Raw genomic sequence first — 20156 nt, 5'->3', positions numbered from 1 at the left:
GGAGAAGCCCAGTGGGACTGTTCATTTAATTAGGCCTCAAAAATAATTGCACAGAACTGGCATCAATTTTCAAATAAATTCAAAATAGCCTTAATTATTCTTAATAAATGACAAAGGTTTGCCCTGCACTCATTTAATGTAAGAACAGGCTTAGTATACATAGTACCACTCTTGTTTTACAGCCAATCTGAAACATTACCTATTTGTTGAATCTGAAACAGTATGGATAAATAGGGCAAATAAATTTGAATCTTAATTAGAAATTCACATTGACAACTACAAATTAAGCCGTAACAGTAATGACAGACGATGGTTCAATATAGACCTTTGTGCAGCATGTGAAGCCAGAACATCTTTTGCTCTCCACAGGTATTCTGTTTAAGGACAGAGTATGAACTATTTGCTCACACCAGTGTTTTCATATACAGAAGGAAAGAAACATGACACAGAGGTGCCGACATCATGGGTACATGTAGAAAATTAGGCTCTTCAAACTATCTCCAATGCATCTGTTTAATATGACTGGAAACTTTTGTGTTGGTTTGTCATTGGATTTTATGATGTCAAATAATTATTTCAGCAAATAGAGGCTCTGAAAAGAATGAGACCAGTCATTCTTGTACTCTTTTAATTAAGTTATTCTATAATTTAATGTTCATCAGTGAGTACTTAGGGCTGTTTCCTGAAGAAATAGTGCATCTCTGGTAGACCAGAGATGCAATATTGCTGTCTTAGAGAAACTCCCGACTGACTGCTTTTATATCAGCAAGCTCAGAGAGTTCATGCATGACTGCCATTAACAATTTGGTTAGTCTTGCATGTTTCGAGCCATCTTTCAGCACTGTACTTTAGTCAAAAATCTAAATGTACTTTTCTGAACTTCTGAATATTTTAAACTTGATTTTCATCCCAAGTAGGAATAAAGAGTTGAAATAATCCAATTCTGCATTAAATGGAAAAACCATCTTGTTTCTACACGTTTGATTTAGAAAAAGAATTGTCAGCATTCTTAAACTGAGATTGTTTATTTTACTTTGGTGACTGCCTCATTCACTGGGTAAACTGAAGATCTGCCATTAACCTTCTGTCTCCGCCTCCACGGTTATTTCTCATTGATTTGATCTGGCAATCAGTTTGCCTGTATTGCTGCTTGTCAGTGAAGCAGTCAGAAATGAAGTGGTCCTTCCCTTGTAAGGAACCTTGTATCTGTCCCCTACCCTGCAAGTTTTATTCGTCCCGTGTTGCTTGATGTACATCTCTGCACAGCGGGTAGGCTCAGGGAAACTTCCTGCACCTTCTGGCCAGCTGCACTAATGACCTTGGACTCTGTAAAGTGTTAAAGTAGGGAAGGGAGAAACTGTCTAAGGAAACATGTTGCATACTGTAAGAAATATACTGTAACTGTAATTTTTAACAAGTTTAGATGAGGTCTGTAGCTAGTCCCACCGGGATATTCCACCCCTGCATTTGTATAAAAGGAGAAAAAAGATTTCAGCAAAATTAAGGAAGCTGTAGTGTGGGTGGACCCCAGTACACTCAACGTAAGAGCAATCCCCATTCTGATGTATGATAACTGAGTACAAAATTATGCTTATTTCATTTTGGTATTCCTGAGTATAATTTTAATTCTGTGGCACTGAGTTTATTTAATTTTTTAGGAACAGAAATCAAATTAAGACATCTGTATATATCTAAGTAGGCCAAAGCTTCAAGTTTTTACCATGCATCTTTTGAACTAACTTAATTCCAGATGAATGACTTTTCCTAGTATCCTTTTATGTAGTGATCACCTTTACGTGGAGTTGACTTAGACTCAATTTTAATGGAAGAAAAAACTCTTGTCCTGCACTAACAAACATTTTGTTTTTCATTTTTGTTGTGTTTGAATTAATTTTAAAAAAACAAACCAAAACTCAAACATAAACCATTTCTAAAGACGCAGTGATGCTGAACCTTAAGTTCAACTTGATAATTTTTGCAAGGTGTGCAGATGAACAGCAATGAAATTCTTATTTAGCTGTAGAAGTTTAAAGGTCAGGGTCTTCCCCCACAAACCATGTGGCATGGTGGCACTGAGGAACCGTAACAATTCTGCTCTTAGGAGCTGTGTTCATTTCACCTAGCTGTAAGTAGCTGAAGGATACTGCTCCTTGTATGTTCTCAAGACCTCCACTGTTCTGCTCCTGGGGTAAGCTGGGCATGCCTGCATGCCTAGCTCCCAGTGTGTTCAGAGCAGAGTTAGTTGTCATTATTCAATGGCTCCTGTATCCCATAGCCCTTCTATTACAGGATATTATCTGCTTTCTTTTTGCTTTAGACAAGATGCATTGTCACTGTTGTCATAGAGTTAGGCTTTGAAATAGATTTCACAGAGTCCTTACATGTCAAGATGAAGACTTCAAATTATCTTCACAAGGAGACAAGTGAAGTTTTAAATATTAATATCATAAGTTTGTTCTGAGTTGCCTATGCATCAGAAGTTTATTGAGTTTTTGTCAGGGCTAGAATTACCTCACCGGTAAACAAATGGCACATTTTTTTATGAAGACATTTATTTTGAAAGCCTTCTGTAGAATCTGTGCTGCACTGGAGCTTCTTTCTATAAGCTATACTTTCCCAGTTAATGATGTATAATGATGACTGAAAAGCTAAAAGATATGGTTACACAGCTTCCTCTTCTCGAGCATATTGAGCTTCATTTGCAGAGTGATCTGGAGACAAATTATTTGTGGGTTTGTTTGAGTTATTTGAGAAGGTTTAGGACTAAAAAGGATTCCACAGCAAGATGAGGGCCAGACAGGTTTAGCCAGGTAAGAACATATAAATAGAAGACAGTCTAATTCTGAGGTGAAATGAAGAAGCTTCTATTTCACTTTTGAGTATTGGGTCAGGTGACTCAGAAGCAAACAATGATACATCAGGAAGGAAAATTATTATATCAGGCAGCAGCATGTGTTTCTCAGATTAGGCTTCTTGAGCAAAATTAGATTAAGATTTTCTTTCATCATTCTAATTGAACTATTCTGCCCTTTTCATTGTCTTGGGTCATTGCTGATGAATGACAGAGGAGTGCCTTTACTGCTGCTTCCCAAATATAATTAAATTTGATGGTTTTCAGTGGAAGAGGTTATATATTTGCTGAATTTATAGCAGCCGAAACAGAAATAGCAACTACGTATATTGGAAGTTAAGCTGTGCACCTGCATATGTTGGATTGGATAGATTTGAATCTTTAATTTAAACTTTTTTCTTATAAATTGCCCTTCATTTTCTAGAATTCTTGTGTTTAAGATTTAAGATAACCACAAACTACAAGAAACTTTTTAGATTTCTGTGCAAGAGGTCAACTGTACCTAATTAGTGGACTGCTGTTGTGTTGTGTGTTCAGAATATTCCTACTCAGGAAGTAATCTTTGTTCACTGAGTTAACCAGGCAGTTCACAGTGATGCTGTCTGGAGTGTAAGCTGCCTTTTGCACAGAATTCACTCCCAACACGGAGCAATAATATGAGCTTGATATAAAGGGGAAGGTGTAATTTTGCAGTGCAGATATCCTAGAGTTCACTTGGCTAATCAAAACCAGAGGACTCTCCCAGAGCTTCAGTCCATCTCAGAGTTAGATTTTGTGCTGTTTACATTAAATACTGTCCATGAAGAAAGTTTAGGAAAGCATATGTAAATGTCAGTTGACAATTTATTCCATGTACTCTCAAAAGACTGACTACTGACAGCACTGGGCATTTAACATTTGCACTCCTGTGTTCTTGAGCAAGCAGTAACTGCATCTCTCTACCTGTAATATTATGTTTGAGAAGCATGGCCTGTGTTTATAGTAATCCTTATTATATTGCAAATACGCTTTTAGCATGCTGCCTTATGTACAAATCATCTTCTATAGTTTTTCCTAGTGTAGTGCACATTATTGACTCTGCAGTTCTAGCAATATTCTTACAAGCCTACTCTGCATGTGTGGAATTTATCATCAAATATGATCAGCAAAAATATTCACTTGAATTTAAGTGACTTCTTATTCACTTAAGGGCACAATAAGACTGTTCACCAACTGAATTTGGAAGGGGTTGATACAAGCCTTCAGGTACTATGTGGATAAAAATGTAGGAACAGATTCCATCTCATAGACAGTTGTTGACAAGTATAGATATGCTTGACAATTTCTTCAGAAATCTATTAATAGCCTTTTCTATTTAAATAACTAAATTCCATGTCAGATGAATATTGGTTGTTTTCTTCTCTTACATTTTGCACATTGCTTAATGCTGAGAAATAGACTGAGTTTTTCACACCTTGCTAACAATATCTGCCTCCTGTGTGTACTTTTTGGTTTGGACAATGACACTGGATTTGTATTCCTTACGTTGTTAATTTGTGATCTGTAAGTACACGGAACATGGGAACCTCCAGACACTCTCTGTATAAATAGGTTTTCCATGAGCAGTCAAGCTAAATTTTTTTGTTTTCTGTTTTTGTGGTGGTTTTCTTTTTTTTTTTTTTTTTGGTTTTTTTTTTTTTTGGTTGTTGGTTTATTTTTTTGGTTTTTTGGTTTGGTTTTTTTTGTATGGCTATTTGTTCTTTTTCCTAAGTACACCACTGGTGTGCTCAAATGCTGTTCCCTTTCCTGGCTCTATACAACTCCCTTATTGGGCCAATTAATGCACAGCTGCACCCACTGCTGCTTTGCTATTTGCTAATGTGGGACACCTGGTTTTAGGGGAAATAGGTGCATGACAGAATTTTGTCTGTTAGTCTGCTTCCACAACACAGCTCAGCCACAAACTTTTAAGGAATTTTTTAGGAACCTATTAGGCGTACAGAAGTGACATAGAAAAAAATTTTTAAACTTTGACTAATAAAAGAGTGTAAAATGCCCTGTCACACAGAATTGTTCATATGAGTATGTCGGTGATTTAAGTAAAAAGAAAGAATAGTTGTAATTAATTTCATCAGAGTTTCATTGAACATTTTGAGAAGTTAGATATTCAAAGAATGAAAGGTGGAAATGATCAAATATGTAAACTTAAATTATGAAATGGGCAAGAAGTAAAACTGGCACTGTAAGCCAGTGACTCTACTTGAATATTCTTTGTTTTCCAGTAAAAGGGTTTTTCCATCATAGTTCATAGGAAAGTGAACCTTTGAGTTAGGCACAATTTATAAAATGTGTGGTCCAAATTAGCCTAAAAATTGAATTGGAAAACTGAGCTAATGTAAAAATTTATATATCTAAGAAAATCAGCAAATTGATTTAAAATATTTTTATACCCACTCCATTATTACCTACAAAAAAATCTTGTGTTTCTGGCTCTGGTGTCTCCAGGGATGCAAAATTACAACATGTTGTATTTTGTTCCCCCTTCTCAAAAGAAAAGCAGGAGTTTTTGCTTTGAACTTAAAAGCTCTCTTTTTGTTTTGAACATTCTGTTTGATAACTCTATCAGTCCCCTAAAAGTCTATGTGTGTCTATTTTGCTTTTATATGTGGTATAATACCATTAAAACAATCAAAACATGAAGTTTAATATCCATCAATGTTTTTTGACAAGTTCTTTTAGGTACTTTAACTAAATGTAGCCTTAACTAAGTTGTTCTGCATTGCTATTTCTTTCTCAAGAGTCCTTGAATACATATATTTTTTACTGTTTTTCATGAATAAACTACTTGCAGTTTTAGCCTGTTCAATAAAATTATAGAATATAAATTAAAGAAAGAAATAGAAAGAGTTGATCTGTCATTCTGAAAGATTGGTCTAGGATTTCTTGGAGATTAATTTTAGGAAATAATTCTGAATTTATTTATTCTTTCTTTTTTTTAACGTCTCTGTTCAGATGGAAGACGTCATAGCCCGCATGCAAGATGAGAAAAATGGAATTCCTATTCGTACAGTGAAAAGTTTTCTTTCCAAGATTCCCAGTGTCTTTTCTGGTAAGAGTCAAAGTGGATTTCATGCTATTTTAAAGTTTTCACTCTGCCTTATGTAGGGGGATGTTCTAGTGGGAAACACTTTAAAATAAGTACTGTTGAGAATGCAGTCATCTAGTCTGGATGAGACATTTCCTATCCTTTGAATACTTTAATTATAGAAGTCTTTGATGTTTCTCTCAGATTGGAGTGGGTTTACACAGAGATGTTTTTGTCCTGAAAATTAGGTGAAGGGAATACTTAATTTACTACAAAAAGTTAATTCTCTCAAAATGGCAATATTTTTATTACAGGTCAGGTCTGGTTTTTTGCCAGTTTCTGTAGCAAGTGTGAGGTTAGTGTATGGGCCAGTACATGAAGATAAGAAATTTCATAGCAGCAGAACAAAAGAAAAATCATTACCACATTTTGCAACTGATACTGATTAGGGGCTGTGACATTTATTAGCATATTCATGATCTGCTTCTGTAGCTGGGTGCCTGTGCCTGAGAAACTAAGGCTGAGATCTTTGTGGTGATTTGAAAGACAGCTGTAAACTTTATAGCTAGTTCAGGTCAGTATTGTCATAGGCACAAAAATCTGTGCATTTATTAATTAGCATATACTTATTCTGATATTGACATAATTTTACAGCAATTTATGCATTTATGTATGTGGCTATATACTCCAATGAGTATGGAGTTCCTCTGAAATAGGTGCCATTGTCTAACCTAATTTTCCCATATTCCATAAGAGTGTATCCTTATACAGAAAGTATTTATAGAAGTTTCTACTGTCCAGAACAGCAAGAAGAATTCTATATTTTAATTTTCAACCTTTGGAATGTTTTTGCTAGTGAACAATCGTGTCATAAAGAAGGCTAGAGCCTTAAGAGTGAAAAAATTGCTTCATGATTTTAGAAACTACTTGCACAAAAACTAGTCTCTGAAGAATGGACCTTTATTTGCCATGGGTCAGTGCAGCATGGCATCAAATTGAATAATTCATATTAATTGTTAATCTCTGCCTTACCTTGTGTACTCTGGATTTCAAAATATACAGACCAAAATGTCTTTTTTTTTCTTTTCACTGGAATAGACATCATACTTTTAAAGGTTGTGTTAGAATTTATATGCAGTTATACATAGCAGTTACTGAGGTAATAACTTTTCTATTGATCCATTAACTTCATTAGCTTCAGATGGAAATAAAAATCATAGCACAGTTCATTTTTTTCCTCTTTCCTGATTTTCTCCTTCAAATACCAGGGGGTAGCAGTAATTTTTGGTACACGTGACTAAAACTCCCACCAGAACAGCATAACTGTCATTTTAGTTCCATTTATCTGCTTTCCTGTCAGTTCTCTATACTGAATGGAATCTGAAAGCTTCAAACCTATGTCCTCAGTAGCTGATTTCATTCTGTGTGCTAGGAGTTTATGTGTGTGTAGCAAACGAATATCAGCTTGAACTCAAAACTGGTGATTGCTAGGAAACATGGGAATATTGTCTATGGATCATGATGACAGTAATGCAAATATATTTAATAAAAACTTGGTAGTACTGTTAATACCCACAAAAGTATCAAAGTAGATGTTCTCCAGGGAAAATATACATGCATATATACTCATGTATTTTTATATACATACATAGATGTGTGTGTGGGGTGTGTGTTTGTGTGTGTCTGTGCATAAAAGATGTCTTGTAAGAAGCCATCTGTCCAGGATTATGCCCCATAAATACTGGTGTTTTGCAATTGTTTGCTATTTTATTTTTGTGGAGGAAGCAAAATGGATAGCTCTACTAGTGAAATGATGTTCCTGCAAGCACTTAGAAAAGAACTCTATGAGTCCTTTAAACAACTTGTAAAAACTAAGGATGCCCATAAATTGTCTGTAGGAATAGGGTCTTGTGTGATATCGTTTTAATTGTTATTATATGTCGTTGTATACATATTTTAATTTTTATGTACTTTTATTTCACACTATTGCTTCTAAAAATGGCAAGTGAGAAACTAGTTGAAAGAGCCATCACTTTTTTAATGCTGAATTACTGACCATCTCTAAGATGACTGCATTAGCAAAATCAGCCTGAGGAATGGTATTTGAATTTAACAGAAAGTTGTGATTGTAATAAATAGGATGATGTAATTATACTATCTAATTTACTGAGTCATTCCTGAAATGTTTTCACAAGTAAAATATCCACAGAGAGAAACATTTGAAATACAGATATCTCCCTATACACTATACACATTTTTATGCTTCAGAAAAATATAATCCTAAATTAAAGATTATTCTACTTTGTGAAATTTTGAAAATATGAGGAATCATTTTGCTTTATGTTGCATATATTCCATACATTCATAGAGAGCAAATAAAAATTTGAAACTTTTAAGGCTCTAAGGAGAAATGTAGGCAGGAGATTTTGCTCCTTCTATGTGATTATGCATTTTGATGAAAAAAAGGACTTACTGTTGTTGTCTTCATGCTTTTGAAATGTTTAAGAGGAGTGAAAAATATAGTGTATATCTTGCTGTTCAACAATAATAATTGCATGAAGGTTGTAATGGGCATTCTTTATTAACACGGATTAGAGTACTAGAAATAAAGAGGAGGTGATTTTCCTGGTCCATGGTTCACCTTTAGACCTGGAAATGGATTAAAAGAAACTTGATTGAAATGATCAATTTAGGGAGTCTGACATATGAATCATAGAGATTAGAAGGAGCTCTAAAATATAATTTTTATTTTGGCTAAGGAGGGATACAAAAAAATGCCAAAGCTTTGTTGTTCACTTTGAAGCAGAAAGAATCAGAGTTTACTGACAAAGCACTGCAATAGTTGAGGGCTCTTTTGGAGGCCTTTGTGGGATGGTGTGGGTGGTTGAGCCAGTATTAGTGCTGAAAGCTTCACAAGCTAATCAGAACATGAATATTTCATTAGGTAGATGTAGTGATGTCTTGTGGTCATTATGGAATTTCAGAGTGATTCTTCGTAGAGCTTTAAAGCATGTAATACTTGGGTGAGCCTGGTGATGAATAAAACCTGTGGAGAATGTTCCAACTGAGTGGTGTGTAAGCTTGAGTGTGGAACATGAGAATTTTTATTGAAGGAGGAGGGAGAACTATGAGAAATGTAAGTTCGGTTAAAGAATGCACACAGAGAGAGAATAAAAACTATTCAAGAAAAACGTGTTCATACTAGTTATTACTGGCTGTTTCTGATGCATGGCTCAATGATTTTGGAATGTAGTCACAGCTTGAACCAACAAAAATAGAAGAAGGAGATCAGTAGAAAGGTGTGTTTTTAACATCTCCTGTGTTAAAGAGAAAATGAAAACATTAATTTACCTTTCACTGGAAAATATAATCCATGTGAAGTCTTTAGTTTTTTCTCATTCCTGTAGGTGAAGCTGATATGGTATCTTTTCCATTAAAAAAAATTATGTTTTCCCATTTTTTAGAAAGATTATTGCCATCATATCTAATTTTTTTAAATGTTTTTCCTGATCTCAGAAAATGCTTATTTCTCTTTTATCTTGGAAATCATGAAAATAATGAGATATTGCAGTTTGATGAGCAAATGTATTAATATAATGATTGATTACCAGTCTTTGAGCACTAGTAGCAGTATGCTTGGTAAAAAATTAAAGAAGGTATGTGTTTAAACATAAAAAAATCTAACTTAAAAGCAGACCAGCAGTCTCAGTAGCCTGGTCAGATGTAGTGAGAGACTCCAGAGGAAAGCAGTGTTATAGTATCTCATCTCACTCACAAATCACAGGTGGGTGAGCCCAAGGAATGAGTCACAGGGACTACCTGCAACTGTCTTATTATATAGAGGCAGGCAGCAAAAAATGAAGAGCAGTACAGTGGGAATTAGATGACTCAGGGGACTAATAACAGGAAAGAGAGTTTCTCATTAGTTTTGATCTTTTCCAGTTGAGTAATGAGTTGTTAACATCTGATGACTTCTCAGTGCTGCATGTGAAATTAGTTGATTGGTTTATCCACTTCACTACTGGAGATTACCGACCTGAAATACAAAATGGAATAGAAAGCTCTACTACTTGGTTTGACAGGAAGTAAAAGCCACAAGGCACAGCACTTCGATCATCTGGTACCTTTGGAGCAAAGTAATGTTACATTATATGTAAATAAAAGGATTTTGGAATTTCCATTTTTGATAGATTTTCCAGAGTAAATTAACAATTTGGGAGAAACTAGGATTCCCATCTCCCAAGTCTTGAATTTTATAGACCTTGTTTTTAACTTCAGTGTCTCCTGTGCTGGGTTGTTGACAGGTTCCTACTTTCTTGTTCTATCCATCCCTTCATCTCTCTTTTCTTGCATTGTCCTAATGGTAGAATCACTGCTGATTTCTTTATGCCAAATGAGCCTTTTGTTTCTTGCAAACCAGGCTTTCAGTGTTAAAACTGAAAGCTCACTGCCTTGACAAGGTTCCACTCTTAGTGAAATGCTTTGATGAGAAGCTTGCTGTCAGTTCCTGAAGGACAGAAACTGGATCATTCCCTCTTCTGTGCCCACTCAGATGGGCAGACTGGAGGAGGGACTTGCCATCTTTACAGTTTCACTTTTCAAAGCACAATTTTGAGAAAAAAAAGTTAATAAATCTCTATTCCCAAATGAATGGTTTGTTTGAAGTTACACCACCAGTCTCTCTTGCACATTGTTTCCATTTGTCACTTTGTCAGAGTGACTGATATGCATTCAAATGTTCATGGTCTTTTGGGAGTGGATATTTTTCATGAGTTTTAGATTCATGAGTAGAAGATATTGACTAAGTGGAGCCCTAATATTGGACACACAGTCATTTCCAAGTATTGAGATAATTAAGTGATCAATTAGTGATGCTTTTTATGCTTTACAGACAACCAAAGTGGATATTTGAGTGCTGTCTGCATCCCTTCATGTATTATTTCTGCTTGTTTGCCTGTCTTGGCCTCATGATTGGCATGGTAACTGACCAGAGAGGGGTGACCTTAAGCTGCTTAAAACTGGACAGGACTTTTGTATCTTATGGCAAATCAGATTTGTGACAGCTTTGTTGTTGGGAAGTATAGAATGAACAAGCTGTAGTGGGCTGGGATCAAATAAGATGAATGTTCCTCAGAAAGAAATGAAGAACTTTTTCCAATATCTTTAATAATAAAATCATGGAATTGTTTGAGTTGGAAGGGACCTTAAAGATCATCTAGTTCCAGTCTCCTTGCTATGGGCAGGGATATCACCCACTAGATCCAGTTGCCCAGGTCCCCATGAAGCCTGACCTTGGACACTTCCAGGGATGGGGCAGCCACAACTTATCTAAGCAGCCTGTTCCAAGATGATTATGCTTTACATTTTCATTTTAAGACATGCTATTATCAGATCTTTATTAAATTACTATTGGAATGAAAAGCTTTTCAAAATGCGAAGTTATTTTAAACAGAAAAACAAATACTCATTTAAAGGTTATTGCTTCTTCCTAACCAAACAACAAACAAAAAAATTTTATTATGCTTACTTTTCGATTCAGTGGCAATTGCCATGGGGAGCATTAGTAAAAAGAAGGAAATAAAGTGAAAAAAGTCTGAAGCAATTTTGCAAAATTGTCCTAGGAAACTAAAATATACTGAAAACTCATTGAAAAGTCTTTTAAAGTAATCTGTCTGCAAAACAGTCATCATAAATGTCTATTCCCTTAAAATACGAAAAGATTATTTTTACAGACATTTGCAAAAGAAGTAGATATAGAAGTCATGCAATGATGGGAAAAAAAATCTTAAGTTATTCACTTGTTGTGAGATGGAAAATTGCTGGGAACATTCATCTTCTTTGAGGTTTGTCCAAATGAAGTGCTCAGTTTGAATTAGATGATCCCATTTCCCAAATGCATGCTTCCTCCCAAATGCTTGTTTCTAGACAATTAGCTTTGGGCCTTGTTGATCATCGATAGAAATTTTTGCTACCTTTTCTTACTATGTTGCTTCATAGAGAAAATACTTCTGTCCCTTTGCTACACCTTCTTACTAATCTCTTTGTGCGTAAGATTTTGCTATTGTTTTAAGTGGAACAGGATTGGAGCTTTGAAGTGTGAGAACTTTTAAAACGAGTATGGGAAAACCTACTGCATTCACCACAGCCAAAATTTACCTAGTCTGCCACATCCATTCTCTGGACACTGGACATGTAACATTCATGGAAAATGTGGGGTGAAAAGGCAGCCCTGAATCAGCCTCACATAAACCTGAAATTATCAGGAATTCCACAATCTATCACAGCTTCAATTTCAGTAGTGTGCCATTTTCCCTCTCATTAACACCAGTAAAATAATTGTGTTTTGCTGGTTTTCCACTGGCAACAATGAGTAGTCCTTTGAGGAAACCGAGAGAATAGCCCCATCCAACCCACACATACAAACATAAGTATTATGCATATTTAGGCCATTTGTATTTGCCCATGGAGGCAGTGCATAATATATCAGCTTAACAGAAACCCTCTTAAGCTGATATAAGCAGCATCTGTAGTAGTGATAGCTTAACTAAAATCTGTCATGTGCACAAAGCCCTGTAGGAAGAAAAAACTAGATTATGTCTAAAGAAGAGTGAAATGTATGGAAATATGTTCAGGACTTCTATGAAAATGGCTTTTCTTTCTCGCTATCTCTTGGAAATCTCTTAGAAAGAAACACTACTGATGCTGCACAGCAGTGATTAGAACTAGAGGAGTAAGTATCAGTGAGAATTTGCTGGGGATGTGTATTTTAAGTAATTGTTTTAATTAGGAAGCAGAGCAAAGTAAACTATTTAACTCCACCAGTTTAAGAGGTACTTCTAGGACTGCAAAGCTGTTTAAATCACCTTGGAATTTTCACATAGAGCAATTTGAGGGAGGCAGAAGAGAAGTGCTTTCTCAGAAGAAAGGGTTGGTACTGTGTCTGCTGTCACTAATTTCTGAGACAGGAGGGAAATCTGCAGCTCATGTTAAGAATGGGCAGAGGAAGTGAATAGCTGAAGATAAATGAAGTCCCATCATAAAGTCCTTTTTCAGGGATAGTAATGTTGCCAAAAATGTGAAATCTGTTTCATGGTACACTTGTTAAATAGTCTCTGGATACTATTTCAGAAATGAACATCCACTTGGACAAAAGGAAAAGAAAACCAATCTGATTCCTCTAAGATCAGAACTCTTGAGTCCCAGAAAGTATCCATTGTCTTGCCAAAAGTCAAAACTTTGCAATGGTACATGGGATTTTTAAGTGTCACTTTGTGTAGTGAAGTATAATTCCAAAGTGCAGTGTAATTCTAAAGCTGGGAATATATGTTAGCAGGTTTGGGTCCTGAATATATTGCCAATTAGAATGGAATAAAATAGTTACAGGGAATTTCTGCTTGCAGTGCTGTAGGAGCAGGTACTGTAACTGTTTATAAACGGAGACAATAATTATTAATACAATTATATTTTGGAGTACATGCTGAAAAATATCTAATTTTTTAATTTATGTGGCTTTGTACTCTATTGTCTGGTGGCATGTTTTTGGTTGCATGGTGATTATTAACTATAATTTAGCAAGTAATGTAGACATGTGATAAGGATTTCTGGTACAGGCACAAATAACATATTTACAGGTATCCTGCTATGTGTAATACAGTGTAAAAAAATTTCCTTTTCTTTTTAAGATGATACACATGCGTCTGGAATAGTCCCCTTTTCCTCTTAAATGATATCTAACATTGACTCATTTTGTGACTTTTAAAGCTACATAATTTATTTCTACTTCAGTTTTACTTTTTTAGTACGTAACTTTCTACCTTACTGTCTTTAAATCTACTATTTCAAAGTAATTTGAAATATTTAAATAAGCTGCATGCAAAAAGAAAGTGGTTCTGTATTTGCAGATTTCAATCTTCCATTTTTACAGGCACATATATAGTTGGCCAGCAGTTAAAATAATCAAACTAAGGAAAATCATTCCCTGGAGAGTATGCCCCTTAAGCAAGAAATCAAGTTAGCAGGGTTTACAAGATTACTTGTGATTTAGCTCCTAATTCTGTTGGTACTAGCTATGAGGAAAAAGACTTTGTCATTCCACTTGCATCAGAAGACTGCAGACTTGGCTTTGCAAACGGAAGCAAGGAATAAATTGTAGTAGTTGTAATTGTTTATATTTCTGTTGTTGCTGAAGTTAGCTAAGGCTAGTTTTGCATGGTGCTGAAGAAGTTCTGCTGGTATTTTCGGTCAGTTGCATTCCTGACAAAAAGTAACATACATTAAGTTAGAAAGTCACCCTCATGGGAAGTAATGGTAATTTCTTGAAGCATACTGTGACTGACAATCTATCACAATGCAAATAAATGGACCATTGATAGTAATAAATTTTCTATAAATTATCAAAATAATTTTAAATGGAATTATGGTGTCAAGAACAATTTTTTTAACAGGAAATAAGAGTGCTCAAATGTGCGATGAGTTTTGCTTATACTCCTGAGCTTCATCATAAAGGTCAATAATTGAGTTTATTGTTTAAAAATCTACTTTCTAGTCTATGCAGTTGGAAAGTGAGCCTTGATGTTACAAAACAAGCATGTAAGCTGGCTGTAGTTACCATGTTTTCTCTCATCCTGACCCCACAGACTAAGCAGTCCCTGAGGCCAAAGGATGTTGGCAGCTTTGGAGGCACAAAGCCTGACGTTCCTGCTGTGCGCCTTGCCACACAGCATCTGTCTCTTTTTGTCTTAGGGATGGAAGACCTCAGTGGGGATGCTCTTGGTTTACTTGTTTCCTCTCTTAGGGAAGATCACTGGAGCAGGTGCTGCCTCCCTGCACAGATCTCCGTAGTAAAGGTTAGACCACAGTGGGAAGCAGGCAGAGCTGTTGCAGTGATTGTCAGGAAGTCAGAAGGTACAGGCTGATGAGTTTGGTGTCTGAGGAACAGAGCAGAAACCCAGGAATCTTCTGAAATCCAGGTAGATGGCACAAAAAAATTACTTAAAAGGTCCTGATTTATTGGTAGGAAAGAGGACACAGTAATTGCTGAGACTTGGCAATTGTAGCCTAACTAATTAGAAAGCACTGAGAATATTTAAAATAAAATAAAATAAAAAAAGGGAAATTAGTATTAAACTCCCCTCCCCAAACACACAATTTTGTAAGATAATATTTTTTTAATAAAAAATTATTAAAAGGCCTGGTAGTGGTTGAGTGTACAAGCAGACATGTGGGACTTTTTTACTTTTTTTTTTCTTCAGAGGAAATTACCATAATATTTGCATGAAAGGCTCTCGTGGATACCAGCACCCATGTGCTTGTCTGATACCAGATTTTTTTTCCCTTTGAGATTTTATAATAAATCATAAGAAAGCTAAAATGTGGAAATAGTTTAAAGACATAAAGAACTGAGTCTATAGGTCTATATGTCAGATCTTTTGCCTTTTTATCAAGACTATCTTCTTGTAAGTTTTGGACTTAGTTATTATGGAAAGAAGCTTGCAGATCTTAATAAGTATACAGTAAAATGCTCAGTTGTTTCCTGAACTGTATTTCTAGACTAGCAATATGTTGGGAATAGAGAAAAGGTATTGATTCAAACCTGCCTGTTAATGGTTTGGTCACATAAATTCCACCTTCAACATTTCTTCCCACAATTTTACCCTCTCCTCATTTTTCTAGTTGCTTTAATCAGTAATCAAGTTGAATTCTCCTTTCTTCCATACTCTTTGGAGAAAACTAGACTTTCTTTGTTCTCTATTCACTTGTTTTCTGAGTAGTAGTATTTTTGTGTTCCTACTACCGGTGTTCTAGAAGTGGGTATTTTCAAAAAGAATTTGATCAAGTCCTTTCATACTTACAAAAGCATTTGTTCAGTAGAACAAATCAGAATCTGTCTGAATGAAAGGTGGAGGCGGAGTGACTCATCTCTTTGGCTTTTGTGCCTGAGGTCAAGTACAGTTTTACAGAAATATTTAGGCCTTGCTTGTTACCTAAATCTTTTGAGACTGTTGATATATCATCTAAAAAATTTATCATGAGTACTACAATGACAAGTCACGAAGACATAGTTACAATGGTCAGCATTTACAGAGGGACCCCATCTGTTCTGCATGAGCAATGGGTTGGTTGCTCTGGACTAGAAGTAGGTAGAAAATATGGTTGGGGTAAAGAACATCATGTTGCTCAAGCAGGATTTATGAGGCTAATCTTAATTTTGTGTTATGCTTACAAGGAAGCTTCCAGCAGGCATGATGTCCCCAAACTCTAGGCCATTTAAAGGCCAGTAATTGAGTCTGTTTTCCAGAAAACGAATGGAAAACTGGTCATAGTAGCAATTTACTGTTCTAGGACAGTTGCTGAAAGTAAACAGAAGAGTGCAACTTGTCTTGCTTTTTTTCTCTGTCTTAAAAATACATTTCTTCCTGTTTAAAAGGAAACAAACAAACACCCCCCACACAAGTGGGATGTCCATCTCTCTCTGTGTGTTGATCATAGCTCCTCTGGACAGGCATGCAAGGGACAGGGAACACAGCTCCAGTGGTACGCTGCTGAACTACTGAGCAGGTACAATTCAGCAGTGGCTGTTCTGAGCTCTGTCACACCAGCAGAAAGGTAAAGTATGCATGAATTGGATGGTCAAATATATTGTTTCATTTCATGTGATGTAGCTGAGATCTAGGATGCTGCTTATAAATTACCTCTGCAATGCGTTAAATGACCTCTGTAATTTAGTCACAATTAGTAAAACTCTCCTCCTATTATTCTAAGGGATGATATGCCATGTTTAATTGAAACAGTCACCTAGTTAGTTTTGGATTTAGTCTGTTATAATTACACTTTTGATTATTCTTAAACCTTATATTTCTAATCATTAATGATGAGGTACAAAATTTAAAAAAGAATTTAAACAAGTTTATATGGACACAGCTATGTTAAACTGGAATTGTGTATTACGCAGAGGAAGACCTTATAGGACAGTTAATAAGCTGGGAAACACAGGCTGTTGTAGGAGGCTAGAGGGAAACCATTTTCAGTGAAATTCTAAACTGAGAATAAATTGAACATGAAATATTGTTTTGAAATGTATTTTAGTAGAACCAAGATAAACTGGTATAGTAATAAATTTAAACTAGAATAATAATTGGAAGGTCCCAATAGGGAAAAGGAGGATCACCTGATTTTAGAAAGGGGAAAGGGACTTGTGAGCTTTCAGTTGCAGGGAAGAATTGCAACAGACTTCTGAACAGGAAGTGAATTGGGAAGAGGGAAGACGCCATTAAATCTTTTTAATGAGAGAAGGAATGGCATTACCAGACACTACCAGTTTAAAGGTTCCAAAGTTCTTCAAGATTTGTACTTTTTGATCAAAAGCATTGCATGTGTTTGGAAACAGTATCTGTTTGGATTATTTGGGAACAGTGATTATTCATGTAGGTGACAGAAAATAGGAAAAGACTTCCTCAGTGTACATAAATTATTAAATGTGGAATGAGTCATTACTTCTTGTGGAAGAAGCTGAACTGTATATGGAAAGTGCATCTTAATTTTTGAATGATGTGAGATTTGAAGGGCATTCATGTTCTATAAAAGGCTATTTGAATTATGGCTATGTCTGTGTAGACATTGTCTTTATTCTCTGTGGTAATCTTACTATTTTGTAAGAATTAAGTATCCTCTTTACACATGTACTGGTGTTTTAAAATGTAATATTATAATTGGTTTCAACTGAAAACTCACTGCTTGATAGCTGAAAATGTAAAAAAATTAGATTTACTTCCAATTTTATTCCTTTTAGAACAGTATGGAAAGCAAAATATACATTGAGGTTAGAGAGTGAAATGTCAATTTAGTCCTGTGTATATTACATCTATTTTAGATCAAGTCCTAATTCTTCATCTGAGAAGTAGCTCCCAGTTTAAGGGGTTTGTGTCAAACAGTTTTGGATCCTTTGTTAGAAAAGATGAGAAAAAAAATCTCTAATTCAGTGTATTTGAAATGTTCCTCTGGCACATCTCTGCAGCCTGGTTATTCAGGCCACTCCATCAAACTTAGACATCAATATTTTTCTGAATCTCTATGCTCAGTTTGTTTTTAGTCAAGCCAAAATAGAAACTGTCTGTACTAGCTGTGCTCAAAAATGGAATCCTGGTATGCAGATAGATATAATGAGAGATCTAAAAGTCCAGAAATAGGAGAAATAAATAAAATATAATTTCATGCATGATAATTTATGATCTTCTGTCCAAGACACCACTTACAGGTGCAGATAATTATTTGCTTTAAAAATTGAAATTTGTGGTTTAGCAAGGGAATTATTCAGTTTAAATGCTATATTTTATAATGGGTTATCCAAACAGGATATTTTATTTACAGAAAAATAGCAGTCAGAAAGAAGGGACACTGCACAGATTGCAAGCAAGAGTCTCTAAGTTTTGCATTAGCTACAGCAAGCATATAAACAGGCACAATATATGGCAAAAAGAAAATAGAATACATTCGTTGTAACATTTGCAGTAGGTGTCCTCAGTCAGCTGAAACTCTTCTCAAATCAACGTATCTGTCAAATAAGAAGGAGATTATAGCCCTGGGTCTCAGATCTAATGAAAGTTTGTATCAGTACTGGAAATCTTTTGGAACTATCTTTTCTATCCTTGTTTTGGAAAGGAAAAAGTTTCTCTTGCTGACATAATTCAAAAAGCAAAACATGTCTTTCATCTGTGATTAGTATTGACTTGGTAAAAAAGAATAAAAGAAACAGTCAAAAATTCTGCCTCAAATCCAAAATGCCTTTTTTTTTTTTCTGCGTATTACTATTTCCAATATGAGATTTTTCTATTGGTAAGCGAAACCTGCTACTGTAGTGCTAATAAAGTAAATAGATTCATTTGAAAGATTTGTATACATAAAACCAATATCTTTTACAGGAAGAAAAACTTGAGCAAAATCCATACACATTTGATTAGGTATTCTTCACTCAGAATCTAAGTCACTGAACTGAACATATACCACAGCACCAATACATGAAGTGTATGTCTCAGCAGCTATGAAACAGCAATCTAGTATTTATAATTATGGGTGAGGAGGCTGAAACTATTAATGGGCTACAAATGAGGCAGCATCCAGCAAGATCAGAGAAAACCAAGAAAAACACCCCCCACCCCTGTGGCTGGGGCCCTGGGCTGCTGCTGTGCTCAAGGAGAGGGAGTCCTGTGCCTGCTGCTGCCACTGCCAGGAGCTGGGTGCCCACATGGGGGTGTTTAGTGGAGCTGCCCCCGACTGAAGAGCAGAGCTCAGAATTCCCAAATGCTCTCAGCCAGCACTGCACTGGGTGCCCTCGTATAAAACAGACTCCCTCTGTGGCTGCATTAGAGGCCCAGTTAATTGTCTGAAACCTAACAAAGTGTGGGTGCACCCATTATGAGTGAGATTTTGCCTTGGGTTTCCTTTATCTGCAAGGTTCTTCTCTACGTTTTCCAGTCAAGGGTGTTTATTAACAGTATAAAGCCTAGCACTGAATCACACAAATTGTCCTTTAGTGACCATTTGTAACTGCAAACCTGTTCTGTTTTCCCAAAGCAACTTCTGTATAATACAGCAGACTGAGTGTAATTAGTATTTCAAAAAATGTAAAGGACATGATAGTAATTTAAGTGCTGGAAGAGTGTGATCAGTATTACAAACATGCTATGTTTTTTCATGACCTTTTTGTCTGGCAGATACTCAGGGTAATATATGGTTATAGCGCAACAAAACCAGAGAGAAAGACTGAAGTTGAACTCTTTTCATTGCTCAAGCGTTCAGTTTATATTTCCTCTCGCCTGCTTATGTAACAGCAAAAAAAGAAAAACCTGGCAAAATAAATTCTAACATTAATAAAAAAAATGCACCAAACCCATTTATATTATGCCCAGCCATCAATGCAAATGATACAAAGAATTTTCATATGAAAGAAAATCCAGAACAAGCCTGATACACTTTGAAGTCCTGCCTGAATTCATCATGTTAAATACTGACCTTTATCTGTATGTTTCCTGTATCTTACCTGGCTTTTATAAATAAATGACCAAGGGTCATTCATTATTAAAGAAGTACCTGCAATAGATAGTTCAGCAGTCTAACAATCAGTGTTATTAAGGCTGAATCTTCCCATTTGAAGCAGCATGAAAATTTGCCTGTCATTCTTTAATGATGTATTTTTAATATTTTAAGTATAGTGTTTCTCTTGTAAATGCACCAACCCCCCACCCC

The 20156-nt window shown here is 35.6% G+C and overlaps 1 protein-coding gene across 8 annotated transcripts in view; it reads left to right on the top strand.

Annotated features, from left to right (window-relative positions):
* The window catches only part of RGS7 (regulator of G protein signaling 7), a 265432-nt gene that overhangs the window by 127683 nt on the left and 117593 nt on the right, over positions 1-20156 (top strand). For 7 of the 8 annotated variants that reach the window (XM_069010382.1, XM_069010378.1, XM_069010375.1 and 4 more), the window contains one exon: positions 5843-5939. In XM_069010382.1, the coding sequence (XP_068866483.1) occupies positions 5843-5939 (97 nt within the window). Of the gene's footprint in view, positions 1-4793; positions 4913-5842; positions 5940-20156 lie in introns of those variants that run through there. The other variant, XM_069010376.1, reaches the window with a different exon arrangement.

The sequence above is a fragment of the Aphelocoma coerulescens genome, chromosome 3, assembly GCF_041296385.1.
Source record: "Aphelocoma coerulescens isolate FSJ_1873_10779 chromosome 3, UR_Acoe_1.0, whole genome shotgun sequence".
In the NCBI taxonomy this organism is placed as follows: domain Eukaryota; kingdom Metazoa; phylum Chordata; class Aves; order Passeriformes; family Corvidae; genus Aphelocoma; species Aphelocoma coerulescens.
The sequence above is the reverse complement of the archived record's forward strand: the minus strand, read 5'-3'. Positions and strand labels throughout refer to the sequence as shown.